The sequence below is a fragment of the Oncorhynchus gorbuscha genome, linkage group LG16 (assembly GCF_021184085.1).
Source record: "Oncorhynchus gorbuscha isolate QuinsamMale2020 ecotype Even-year linkage group LG16, OgorEven_v1.0, whole genome shotgun sequence".
In the NCBI taxonomy this organism is placed as follows: Eukaryota; Metazoa; Chordata; class Actinopteri; order Salmoniformes; family Salmonidae; genus Oncorhynchus; species Oncorhynchus gorbuscha.
The window spans coordinates 20,960,821-20,973,986 of NC_060188.1; the positions used below are offsets into that span (position 1 = coordinate 20,960,821).

Here is a 13,166-nt window from a genome sequence, read left to right on the forward strand (position 1 = left end):
AAGTTAAATCAACAAAAGGGGCTATGTTTTACTAAACATGACAGCAGCGTCCTCTACCGACTAATATGGGAAATATATTCATATATTGTGAAGTTTACAGCTGAAAGATTCACAGGTGCAAAACTATTGCAGAACGAAAACGCATTTGGTAAGTTACCAAACGTGCATTGTACATATAACATGATCAAATGGGTTGGAGATTTCCAGACTCCTCAGCTGAGAATTGTATCTCCAGAGGGTGAACTACTGAGGTGAGTACTTATTTACCTTTATCTCTGACGCCACCAACTCAAGAGAGCGTTCAGTTGCTAGGTAACTTGCGAGGCAGGTGGGAAATACTTGAAGCTGGAAAATTGAGGTACTCAACGTCATCATTAGCTACCTGCTTTAGGCTGCTGAAGTCCACCTTGCCTCTGAGGGCAAAACAGCTTTTTTTCTCTCCAGGGATTGTTATAAGTAAAAGATCCAATAATTCTTTGTCATTTAAAAAAAAAAGAACATAGCAGATCCAGTACATCAAGAGGTTCATTTTAACGTCTTACATGATTTTCTTTATTTATTGGCTGTTAGTGTGGTTACTCTAGGTTAGATTTAGCTATTGTCTTAAAAAACAAACATATTCATTGAAACTCCAAATGCAGCAGTGTGGAGACAGAGAGGGAATAACATCAGTGGTCTCTGTTTATATTAAGACAAAGACAAGACATTGTGTTGGGCTGTCATTAATCAGAATTGGTGAAACGGTGATATAGGGGCTTGTCTGTCACCCCGCTCCTCCGTTCTCTCCACTGGCTTCCAGTTGAAGCTCGCATCCGCTACAAGACCATGGTGCTTGCCTACGGAGCTGTGAGGGGAACGGCACCTCAGTACCTCCAGGCTCTGATCAGGCCCTACACCCAAACAAGGGCACTGCGTTCATCCACCTCTGGCCTGCTCGCCTCCCTACCACTGAGGAAGTACAGCTCCCGCTCAGCCCAGTCAAAACTGTTCGCTGCCCTGGCCCCCCAATGGTGGAACAAACTCCCTCACGACGCCAGGACAGCGGAGTCAATCACCACCTTCCGGAGACACCTGAAACCCCACCTCTTTAAGGAATACCTAGGATAGGTTAAGTAATCCCTCTCACCCCACCCCCCCTAAGTTTTAGATGCACTATTGTTAAGTGACTGTCCCACTGGATGTCATAAGGTGAATGCACCAATTTGTAAGTCGCTCTGGATAAGAGCGTCTGCTAAATGACTTAAATGTAATGTAAATGTAATCAGGTTACAGCACTGGCACTGTGGTTTAATGATAGTTAGCTCCACTCTCCCACAGATGCTGGTGTAGGATGTCTGCTATGCATTGGGAAGCCCGGCGCCGGCAGACCATGGTGGACCGCAGGATGTCCAGGGCCAAGCAGCAGGTAGGCTACCGTCAGTAGGCTTGTTCCATAATTGATTAACACCGGAGTTGGAAACCAAATTCGAACATGGGACACCCCTGTGAGGGGTCAACCTCAATTCCTATTATTCATTTTGAAGGTTGTGTCCCTCTGGACATGCCTTACGCCTCGGCTGAATGTTTCATGTGTGCCAGCACTGCCCGAGAGCCAATGAATAGCCTTGAAATTCAGGAAAACATCAGAATCCCACACTCCCACCATAAGGTGGCATTAAATGTAATTGATTTACTGACACTTACATATTCAAGCACCTCTTGAAACAGCAGAGAAAGGTGCTACTCTGTTCTTATTCAAAGTTAATTGCTGCAACACAGTCCATTATCACTTACAAATATGTTTGCAAGTTCCTGGTCTTTAATTTGGCATTGAGAACAGGGATCATTGTATGGGATCTCAACTCCACCACATTTTGGATGTTCAACATTGACAGGTATTCAGAACTTGCAGGCCATTAACACCGGTCTAAATGGAGGGTGTAAAACTGATCCCTGTCTGTGTGCAACTGTTTACAAAACTGTGAAGTAATGTTCAACACCCCTAGTTATATGCAAAATATCTCAGGTGCATTTGGTGTTTCTGCTGCATGTCAGGTTGCCTCAAGTAAACAGCATTTACAAGTACCTCTTGTTTGTGCAGATGACAAAGGACCCTTCAGAGCCAAGCTCAAAGCCACTGGCAGAGTCTAACGCACCAGCTCAGCAGCCAGGTAATATCTAAATGTTTAATTTGCACAATTTTCTGTTGTGCCTAAAAGGGTGACAAACTACTGACAAAACGATATTCATTATAAGCCAGACATGCTCATGTTATGTCTCATGACTCGGCCTTTCAGAAAAGGGACTTTTGAACACTTATTTGTAAATCTCTGACCCAGCAACCACAACCATCTGACTAATTCAGGCAAAGAAGGTAATCAAATCTCATAAGCAAACAATTCCATGCCCAGACGCTTCTGTTTAAGGAGTTATATGTGGGCTCATGTTCCAACATGACTTTGCCGTGTCATCCAGCAAGTAGCCCACAATACCAGAGCCATTAATCCCCAGTTGACTCAAACACTTTGAGAACAATGGAATTACAATGTACTCTCCAAAGCCTTCTATTGGCTCATGAATATCTCTGTAATCTGGTAGCTTTCACTTGCAGGCACATCAATGATTTCCATTACCTGAGTCAACAACAGCCTATCCCCCAAAGGTGACATGAACACACATCCTCACCACAAACAGAAAAACCTCCCATTTAGGAAGAATGCTCAGATCGGAGTGGAGGATAGGATAAAGTAATCCTTCTCACCCCCCCCCCCCCTCAAAAGATTTAGATGCACTATTGTAAAGTGGCTGTTCCACTTGATGTCATAAGGTGAATGCACCAATTTGTAAGTCGCTCTGGATAAGAGCGTCTGCTAAATGACTTAAATGTAAATGTAATGGAGTGGTCTACACTAGTCAAGTTTCCCAACTCCAGTCCTGGGGAAAACACAGGATCACAGCACAAGCACAGACGTTTATGATCTAAACATCAATACTTGAATCAGGCATGTTAGTGCTGGTATTGAACAAAAATGTTTGGTCACGTGGGATCCCCAAAAAATAGAACCAAGTGTATACAGTTTGGTCATTTTAATGGCTCTAGCCTGGCCAAACCAAGTCTCCACAGTTAGCAGAGGGGGTCACGCTCTACCATCCTCTCATTAGAATGGGGTCTGTTAAATAATAAATGGGGCCATGCTCTGTACTCCTACCGTGTAGTTGCTTAAATATCACAGATGAGGAATTATGGGGATTGGAAACCTGAGGTTTGTGGCAGGCAGCCAAGTCTTGGGTTGAATGAATGTTCACACTCCAAAAAACAAGCTCCAGTACAGTGCTAAGATTGACAACAGATACTCAGTGAGTGCATGTGATATGCTGTGATAATGCTATGTATTATTGATATACAGTACATAAAATTATAGGAGTGTTTTTATTTCTCTACATTTGTCAATGCAGTACTCCCAGCAGTGGTGAAGAACCCATATCCAGTCATTGGTGAAGAAGACCAAGGCAACTTTCTGTGCAACTTCAGCACCACTCAGTGGCCATTTCAAAGTACGACACCCTTGAATCATGTGACCAAACAAGGAAGGTGGAATCACAAAGCCTGAAAAAAAAGGTATTTTAAAGTATTCAATACTGTATTCTATTATTTATTTCACTGATCTGACAAACATGAAAACAATGCACTAAAACCATTCATTCAAGGAATAGAGGAAGAAAAGATTGAGTATTTGAACAGGGCACAGAAAACATTGCCATGATTATGCTGTAGTGCAAGAACAAGGGAGTAAATTAGTTTGCTTCCTCATTCCAAAAACAAGTGGTGACACTACTAGTCCATGTGGATTCCTAACAATCTTTCCCCCCACCCCAATAATCGCATTTCAGTGACACATAAAAACCATAGGTGAATTAATATCCAGATCTTGTTATAGCTGTTAGAATTAGCATACAATTAGAGATTATGGTTTAACACACAAATGTGTGGTCTGTAGTCAATCCCAATGGTGTACAAATCAAAGACAGAACTGGAATTCCGATGTTATGCCATAGAAAAGTTCTAAATGGTCTACCACAGTCATTATGTGATCAATGCTACATAGTTATGCATACATTTAAGAATACTAAATGGTTTTACCTACTTTAACAAATTAAAACGCATACAAAAGTAATTTATTTGTTTGTAGAAGTGCTGTTTTATAAGAAATTATGCAAAAATATTATATCTAAATTACTCCTTCAAAAATGTGTGCAAATTTGTAGTCCACTCAAGTCTTTCAGTTTCTTTGAAGACAAAACAGAGTAGCCTTCAGTAGGATGTGGCAACAAAAAAAAGGTACTTTTCACAGCGCAGAGCCTCCAACCACAGCAATGACCCTACTTAAAAAGCAAGTGCTACAGAGGTGCATAGGGAAGACAAACATAACATTTCAGAGCTTTAATTTTAATTTCAAGCGCCACATTTCTGTAGTTTCTTTCTTCCCCATAACTTGAGGGACATTTGCATTTTAAGAAAAAAAACTATGGCTTTTGACCACACAGTTCACCTCATGGCCTACTTCTCAGTCATCCCGCCACTCATGGAGCCCTTGGTCTCAGGGTGTAGGGTTTATGAGGTGGGGTGTTGTGGTGTTAGACCCACAGTCGATGTATTCAAACGTGTCCAGGGAAAGCTGCTCAAAGTGGGCCAGGTAGTAGACAGTCATTGACATCCTGAGGGAGGAGGATGGTTACAGATTATACAGTTCTTCATCTATTATTTATCAAATGTAACAATAATATATGTAATTGTACCAGATTTTGGTCAGCCAGCTATCAAGGTTTCCTAACCATAGCCATGAAATATACTCTCCCTTGAGCAATCACTGTAAAAACTGGGCCAAGTTAACAAGCAATACAGCCCTATTATATCCCTTCCTCAGATTTGAACCACTGATAAGAAATAAAATAGGTTAGTCGCTGACCCCATTGGTTTACTAGGTGGGTGAAGTTGTGTTGGTTTATCAACAAAACATTTAGTCATGAATTATGATATTACATTTTTTTCCACTGAACACAGACTCAACATGATTCTGGTTCATTGTTAAATATATGCATTATAATCTAAATGGCTAATCTGTGGGAGCAAAGCTACATTTGAGGGGCGTTTAACCCATACTGACTGACTGGGCACATACTCACTGAAGATGGACAAATAACGTATGGATCTTGATTGTAGATTTCTTGCAGTAATTGCTGGGAAAAAGAGAAAATGAATACCTTCAGGATTTCCTTATGAAAGATATGATTTCAAAAACAACCCGCTGGGCACAAACTCATTGAATTAGCGCCGTTTCAACGTAATTTGACAACGTATTGTGACGTGGAATCTGTGGAAAATACATTGATTTGAAAAGTCATCAACTGTTGTTTTGAGGGTGAAATTTCAACCACAGGATTATGTATGTCATCATGGTAACCACATTTGAGACATTGTATAAAATGTTGAATTTGTACCTTAAAACAACAGACATCCAATGTTATATCCACTATCAGAAGAAAAACAATAGGCTGGGCAGAACCTCCTACTGAAGAATTCATCCATCTACAGCTACCCTTGAGTCTCCCATCCAGGGTTTTAACCAAGCCCAGCCCAGTTTAACTATGCAATTTGTCATTGGTAATAGTCAATGTGCTATCGTCACTATTATTATTTAAAACTAAATAAATTCACTGTTGCTATTGAAGTCATTCCAAAAGGTAGGTTTAACAGAGTAAATTAAAATGTGATCATACTTCATCACTTATCTTTAATGGTGCTATTTAGGCCTATAAAGCATTTGCAAAGTCATCAGCTGTTTAAAATCAACCCAGAATTAATCTAAAAATAGACAACAAAATAGGCCTAGCGTTTCAAGCTCTGGTTGACTTCAAATTTAATGAGGAGATGGAACTGTCAAGCAGAAGGTGCATCTGTGCCAATGACTTAGGCTGACTTTAATTCCAAATGTATAATCTCCATCTTAACCAAACATTTCAAGTTCGATTTGATCCAATTCTTTATTTCAAGTGCATTTAAAGTTTAATTTAATTGCATTCTTTAATGTAGATTTTTGGTTGAGATGGCTTCATGAATACAACATAAAATTGTACATTTGTAGACCAACTGGAATTAAAACCAGACTTCAGTGGCAGTCAGTGGCACAGATGGAACTATCCAAGCAGAAGATTCAAATCTTCAAACATTTACATTTGAAACCAACCGAACACAATTCAATATCACTTTTTAAATACAATAGCCTGTTAACTTGTCGACAAGTTAACAAAATGCTAGGTTGGATGCTGTCTCCAACCGATCTAAAAATAGAAAAGTGAAAGTCTAGAGCACCACAGTTGAGGTGTCATAATACCTATGAATGGGAAAAATGAATGGTGGAAAAACCACAGGGAATTTTTAGGATCACTGCAAACAAGGGCTGTTTCTCATGTAGGCTTACCCTGGCATGACCATGTAAATCTCTTGGACAAGGTGACTTTAATCAATAATGTCGCCTCTATTTAATCAGATTCGAAAACGCTAATTAGCACCAAAGTAGACATCACGCAAAACTACAAAACCTTGCAGGCTCCTGCGCGTCATCTCTAGCTGACACCTTTGCTAACAGGTAGTGTCAATTTAAAACTTGTACAAGAAAGTTAAAAGAATTCAGGTTTCAAAATGTAGCCAATATATTACTACATTTAGATAGTTAATCCAGAGATTCTTACCTTTGCCTCGATGATTCTTACCTTTGCCAAATCGAGGCAGTCTCATCCAGATCACAGCATTTGTAGTTCTATATGTTAGCCACATTAGGTTTCATTTTTTTAGGAGTCACCTAGTCCTAGAGACTACACGTTTATCAAAAAGATCATGCCAGGGTAAGCCTACACGAAACACAGCCCTTATTTGAAGTGTTTCTAAAATCCCCTATGGGAAAAATGTGCGGTGGAAAACGATTGGAACTATTTCCTTGCTTGACTGCTGGGTTTTATGGACTAAGCCAGTGGCTCGGATGGAACGAGCCAAGCGGTAGATCCAGGTAACTGCCAAAATAATGGAAACACTTGCGTAAACAAGAGATAAAAAAGTATATTGAAAGCAGGTGCTTCCACATAGCCATGGTAGTCAAAACCTATATGCCCAATAGGATGATAAGTCCCCCATCCACAGGGCACGAGTGGTCACTGAATGGTTTGAAGAGCATGAAAACGAGGTGAACCATATGCCATGGCCGTATCAGTAAGCAGATTTCAACCCAATTAAAAACACTTATGGGAGATTCTGGAGCGTACCGGAGACTGCATTTCCAACATCAACAAATTATGGAATTTCTCATGGAAGAATGGTGTTGCATTCCCATAGAGTTTCAGACACTTGTAGAATCTATGCCAAGGTGCATTGAAGCTGTTCTGGCCCATTACCCTATCATGACACTAGGTTGGCGGTTCAATTATTTTGGCAGTTCACATACCTCTCCTTTAAAATGCTGATATTTGGTTGTGTTGTCAACCAAACAATTCAATATTACTTTTGTAATACAGTAAATTACTTAAAGTTAAGGCTCTCTTACAAGTGAATGTAACATTCAACACTAAAATGAGTAACATATCCAAGACCACATTGAGGACACTAACTATACATTTCTTTATGTAACCATATAAAGTCTGCATGTTCAAAAAGCACGCACAGGTCTGTGGAGATCTTCACAATTTCTGTAATCTGTGCAGAACATCAGTTGCACCATATACTTTCAATGTAATCTCAACTGCAATCTAGGCCATTTGGTTCTGCTTTTAGAAGAAGTGCAGTGAAAACATTTTTTTTAATAAATAAACAAAACAGTTTTATAAATAAACAAAATATGACATTGCATTCCCATTTGAACTTTGCTGGTTTTTTTTTTAAATGGTTGAAAGCAGTGAGACATTTGGGGTGATGACGACAACCAAAAATCTGATAGCACAACCAATGGAGAAACTTTTAGATGGTTGAAAGCATAGTGATAATACATTGGAAATTCATCTAACTTTTAGCTGTCTTTTTGAGTGGGTGAATATAGGTTGTAATCTCATTGATCAAGAGGTTAGCCAAATTTTAACCAAGTACCCACATTGAAATTACATTGTGTGCCCAGTGGGAATGCTTTTGACTTCTTTTAGTCCAGAGGCACTTTCATTTTGTGAATAGGAATTGCTACTGCTAGTGACAATTAGCCTGCAACACATGGAGGAAATGGAGAGGAATTGCACATGCCAGTGCTCCCAGCTAAGCAGGTTATGCTAGTTTATGTACTTTTGTAAGACAAATACTTAATCAATCTGTTCAAACATTTGACAATCATGCCTCAGACTTACTCCAAATACAAAACACATTTCCAGTTTTGCTTTGTCTTTATACATTATTCAAAACAACTAGCCAAGAAAATGGCAGAGAATAACTGTCTGTAGAGCACACAAAATCAATTCTCACATTTACAGCCAATGAGTTACATTACTTTCACATGACAACATGCCACAATCAAAATAAGCTTAACTTTACAGCACAACTAAATTAAAAGGACTGCATCACTATATTGTAAGTGTGTTACCATGGCACTTTGTGTAACCAAACAGCCACAAAAGCAGCTTTATATCTCACTACTGACTCGATGGAAGATTCAGCACCAGACATAGTATAACCTTGGTTAAATTTGTACTTACTTCAGACCCTCCTCCACTAGCGTGACAGGAATCTCAAAGGCAAACTGTCAGGGGAAATAAGGAAGAGTGTTAGTGAGTCAAGTAACAATACTTAGAGGCTTACAGAAGCTAACATCTCTGCAGTATAGCAGTTGGTAATGATGGGAAGTGCTCACCGTTTTGTCCGTGAGTGGTTTGACAGTGGTGACATTTTTCATATCAGCCTTGCCCACAACAGTTTTATCAAAAAGAGCCTGCACTGTCAAGTTGTAGGCCTGAACTGTAAAGAAGTTGTCATTGGTAATATTCAGGATGTTCTGTGATGGGAGAGAGACAAGGCGATTATTACATTCTCCAAAAACACTCCAGTGATGCAGAGGAAGAGACAAGAGGCCAATACTTTCATGGCATAGCCCAGACAGAAACCGACTGTGTAGTATATGAATGAATAAGGCCAATGAGGTCTCACCGTGATGTTCATTTGGACAGTGGTTGGGGTGAAGTAAACATAGACAGACTTGACAGCCACAGGTGAGAGGATGACACTGCGAGGAAACAAGAAGAAGAGGACCAGCGAGCTGACCAGCAGGCACAGCGTCACCGACACAGTGACATACAACTTCCTGTAGGGGGACATATGTACAAGTTGAGTATTGATTGAAGGCCCAGCGCAGCAAGAATGGCTGCATTGCATTGGCCATTTTAACATACCGCAAGCATTTTCATGCAGTATACACAAACACACCTCAATATGTTTGTGTATTTGATATCATATTGTACAACAGCTGATGAAATTAACACTGTAAAAGTGTGCTTTTTTTTGCTGGTTGAAAATGCAATCTACACAGGATCTTCTAATCAGCAGGTTTGCATGGGCAGAAGTTTTAGATTTCCATGGTGACATCACCATGCAGTTAGTAGTAGAGGTCGACTGATTAATCGGAATGGCTGATGAATTAGGACCGATTTCAAGTTTTCATAACAATCGGAAATCTGTATTTTTGGGCGCAGATTTTATTTTTATTTTTAATTAATACCTTTATTTGACTAGGCAAGTCAGTTAAGAACACATTCTTATTTTCAATGACGGCCTAGGAACGGTGGGTTAACTGCCTTGTTCAGGGGCAGAATGACAGATTTTCACCTTATCAGCTCGGGGATCCAATCTTGCTACCTTACAGTTAACTTAGTCCAACGCAATAACGACCTGCCTCTCTTGTTGCACTCCACAAGGAGACTGCCTGTTGCGCGAATGCAGTAAGCCAAGGAAAGATGCTAGCTAGCATTAAACCTATCTTATAAAAAACAATCCATCATAATCACTAGTTAACTACACATGGTTGATGAAATTACTAGATATTATCTAGCATGTCCTGCGTTGCATATAATCTGACTGAGCATACAAGCATCCAACTATCTGACTGAGCGGTGGTAGGCAGAAGGCACGTAAACATTAATTCAAACAGCACTTTCGTGCATTTCGTTGTGCGTCAAGCATTGCGCTGTTTATGACTTCAAGCCTAGCAACTCCAGAGATGAGGCTGGTGTAACCGAAGTAAAATGGCTAGCTAGTTAGCACGCACTAATAGCGTTTCAAACGTCACTCGCTCAGAGCCTTCTAGTAGTTGTTCCCCTTGCTCTGCATGGGGTAACGCTGCTTCGATGGTGGCTGTTGTCGTTGTGTTGCTGGTTCGAGCCCAGGGAGGAGCGAGGAGAGGGACGAAGCCATACTGTTACACTGGCAATACTAAAGTGCCGACGAGAACATTCAATAGTCAAAGGTATATGAAATACAAATGGTATAGAGGGAAATAGTCCTATAACAACTACAACCTAAAACTTCTTACCTGGGAATATTGAAGACTCATGTTAAAAGGAACCACCAGCTTTCATATGTTCTCATGTTCTGAGCAAGGAACTGAACCGTTAGCACATTTTGCGCTTTTACTTTCTTCTCCAACACTTTGTTTTTGCATTATTTAAACCAAATTGAACATGTTTCATTATTTACTTGAGGATAAATTGACTTTATTGATGTATTATATTAAGTTCAAATAAGTGTTCATTCAGTATTGTTATAATTGTCATTATTACAAATACATTTTTTAAATGAATATATTTTTAAATCGGCATCGGCTTTTTTGGTCGTCCAATAATCGGAATTGAAAAATCATTTAAAAAATAAATAAATAAAATAGGTCGACCTCCAGTTAGTAGACCAATAACAAAAAGCTCCAAACATCAGCCAGTTTTCCCCTCTTCAGTCATGCTGCATTCAACTGCTAACTTGCTAACTGGTTGTTATACATGTGCTTACAGTAATTTAATTCCTTGTTACCCAGAAATTTTGGGGAAAAAATGGCTTCATTGCATTGGCCATTTTAACATACCACAAGCGTTTTCATGCAGTATACACAAAACACACCTAGATACAGATGCCCACTCACGGAACGCAATAATACTTTGCACACACACTGAACACCTCTACACACCATAGACTTAAAAGACCTTCTAAATGATGCATGTAGGTAATAAAACAATTGTTGCTGTAAAACTCAACATGGTCTTACGTGTGTCGTGGTTTCAGCCTCTGATCGGAGCAGGGGATCACTGCCACCAATTTGCTCTCCTGGCCTCGTGGGATGCGGCCCGTGCCCTGGCAGGTTGGGCAGTCCAGTGTTTCCTCAGAGTGTCTCCTGTTAGAGGTCTTTCTCCTGTCCTGCTGGGGTATGATGGACTGCTCATCATTCTCACTGGGTTGACTGGAACCAGCTCCCATGCCTGCTAAAGAGTCATACATACAGGTAACTGCCAAAATAATGGAAACACCAATATCAGGTGTCTTAATAGGGCATTGGGCCACAATGAATCACCAGAACAGCTTCAATGCACCTTGGCATAGATTCTACAAGTGCCTGAAACTCTATTGGAGGCATGCAACACCATTCTTCCACAAGAAATGTAATAATTTGGTGTTCTGTTGATGGTGGTGGAAAACACTATCAGACGCTGTTCCAGAATCTCCCTTAAGTGTTCAATTGTGTTGAGATTTGGTTACTGACACACACTCCTGTGGGGACATATTTGACTCCCCTTCAAAATCCTATTTTCCCTAACCATAACCTCAAAGTCACTGAGCTCTCTTCTTCTAGCCAAAATAGACAACTGGGGATTTTTTTATATGACCCTAAACATGATGGGATGTTAATTGCTCAATTAACTCAGGAACATCTGCTTTCAATATACTTTGTATCCCTCTTTTACTTTGGAAGTTACCTGTAATGTTAGTTGCTTCACATCAATATAATGATACTTTACTATGTGATATTTGTGACGACAAAGGATTATATTCTGTGTATGTATGTGCTTTGCTGTCTTGGTGTATTTCACAATGGAGATGATCTTAAATGCATACAATTATACGATGTTTCATTATCTTCGCAGACACCGAACCAACTAGATCGAAGTCGGCTTTGTCCATACATCAGACAACATCTTATGTGAATTCTACAATTTAGCAAATAACCGATAGCGAACGTTAGTTTTATTCTAAACAGAAATCTGACTACGCATTTACAACACTCCGCATACAAGTCTTGTGATGAGTTTCGTTTCTCTGCCACCCCTGAAGAAAACAACTTGTTGCACTGTTTACTTGCCTTGCTTTTGGAAGTGTCACGATTTATAAAGACGGTGCCATCAATATTATCTGTAATTTAACTCCACACCATATGCCTCACAGCAGTCGTGAAAATCGTCTAATATTCTTCTTATGTTGGTCACATACTCACTGAGCAGTGGCGCAATTTCCTAACCAGATGAGGATGACGCAGCGTAATTTTGCTGACACCCACAGGAAATAATTAAAGCGGCTATATGTAGCTTTTTGGGGAACACGACCAAATTAACATAGAAAGGTGAGTTCTAGATCTGTAATTTTAATTGAAAGAAATCTAAGAAATCTAAGAAGCGGTAGATGTGTTTTATTTGTATGCTTCCCGTGATTGTTTTATTTTTGAGACTTTACACCAGCTTCAAACAGCTGAATATACAATATTTTTGGTTATAGAAAATATTTAAGTGGTTTAGATGGTACAATTTATTTTACACTGCACTTGCTCGTTTAGTCAAACTGAAATTAGACAAATGTTAGCAACCAGAAAATGGCAAAACAATATCTGCATAGTGCATCTTTTAATAGGTTGCCTACTAAATGTTTTTTTTAAACAGTCAAATAAATACATTGATTCCTGGTTATGTATGTGAGCATTTTAAATTTGTTTTATTTAGCCTTATTCAAATAAGTGACATTAAGTGTAGTGACTTTTATTAGAGACAGATATTTGTACATCACAGGTAGCCTATGTATTTTAATTGCCTGGAAACCCAACATTGAATTCTAAGTAGGCAGAAATGAGCATTTGAATCTCTACAAGCCAAAATGTTGAATAAAATAGTTTTTATGTACTTTACCGGTTGTCTGT

The 13,166-nt window shown here is 39.5% G+C and overlaps 1 protein-coding gene across 5 annotated transcripts; it reads right to left on the reverse strand.

The window, feature by feature from the left end:
- Nucleotides 1–3,350: 3,350 nt before the first annotated feature.
- LOC124000577 (transmembrane protein 106B-like) lies at nucleotides 3,351–12,608 on the reverse strand. 5 transcript variants are annotated; one of them, XM_046307056.1, is made up of 8 exons: nucleotides 12,342–12,526; nucleotides 11,253–11,463; nucleotides 9,152–9,305; nucleotides 8,859–8,999; nucleotides 8,704–8,747; nucleotides 5,164–5,217; nucleotides 4,530–4,695; nucleotides 3,351–3,586 (listed from the first exon to the last, which is right to left on the reverse strand). In XM_046307056.1, the coding sequence occupies exons 2-7, from the start codon at nucleotides 11,459–11,461 to the stop codon at nucleotides 4,578–4,580; spliced, it is 720 nt and encodes a 239-aa protein (XP_046163012.1). In that variant the 5' UTR covers nucleotides 11,462–11,463; nucleotides 12,342–12,526; the 3' UTR covers nucleotides 3,351–3,586; nucleotides 4,530–4,577. The 5 variants fall into 5 exon arrangements, with proteins under 5 accessions (XP_046163012.1, XP_046163014.1, XP_046163013.1 ...); XM_046307058.1 differs by lacking the exon at nucleotides 3,351–3,586 and having other exon boundaries at nucleotides 3,617–4,695; nucleotides 12,474–12,608; XM_046307057.1 differs by lacking the exon at nucleotides 3,351–3,586 and having other exon boundaries at nucleotides 3,617–4,695; nucleotides 11,253–11,466; nucleotides 12,342–12,527.
- Between the last annotated feature and the right edge of the window lie 558 nt (nucleotides 12,609–13,166).

Bases quoted from the DNA above. Each gene is read 5' to 3' on its own strand.
- LOC124000577 (XM_046307056.1), bottom strand. From the start codon at position 11,461: ATGGGAGCTGGTTCCAGTCAACCCAGTGAGAATGATGAGCAGTCCATC. The intron at 9,306-11,252 runs GTAAGACCATGT...GTCCCCCTACAG, and splicing joins AGGCTGAAACCACGACACAC to GAAGTTGTATGTCACTGTGT. The intron at 8,748-8,858 runs GTGAGCACTTCC...TTCCCCTGACAG, and splicing joins AACCACTCACGGACAAAACG to TTTGCCTTTGAGATTCCTGT.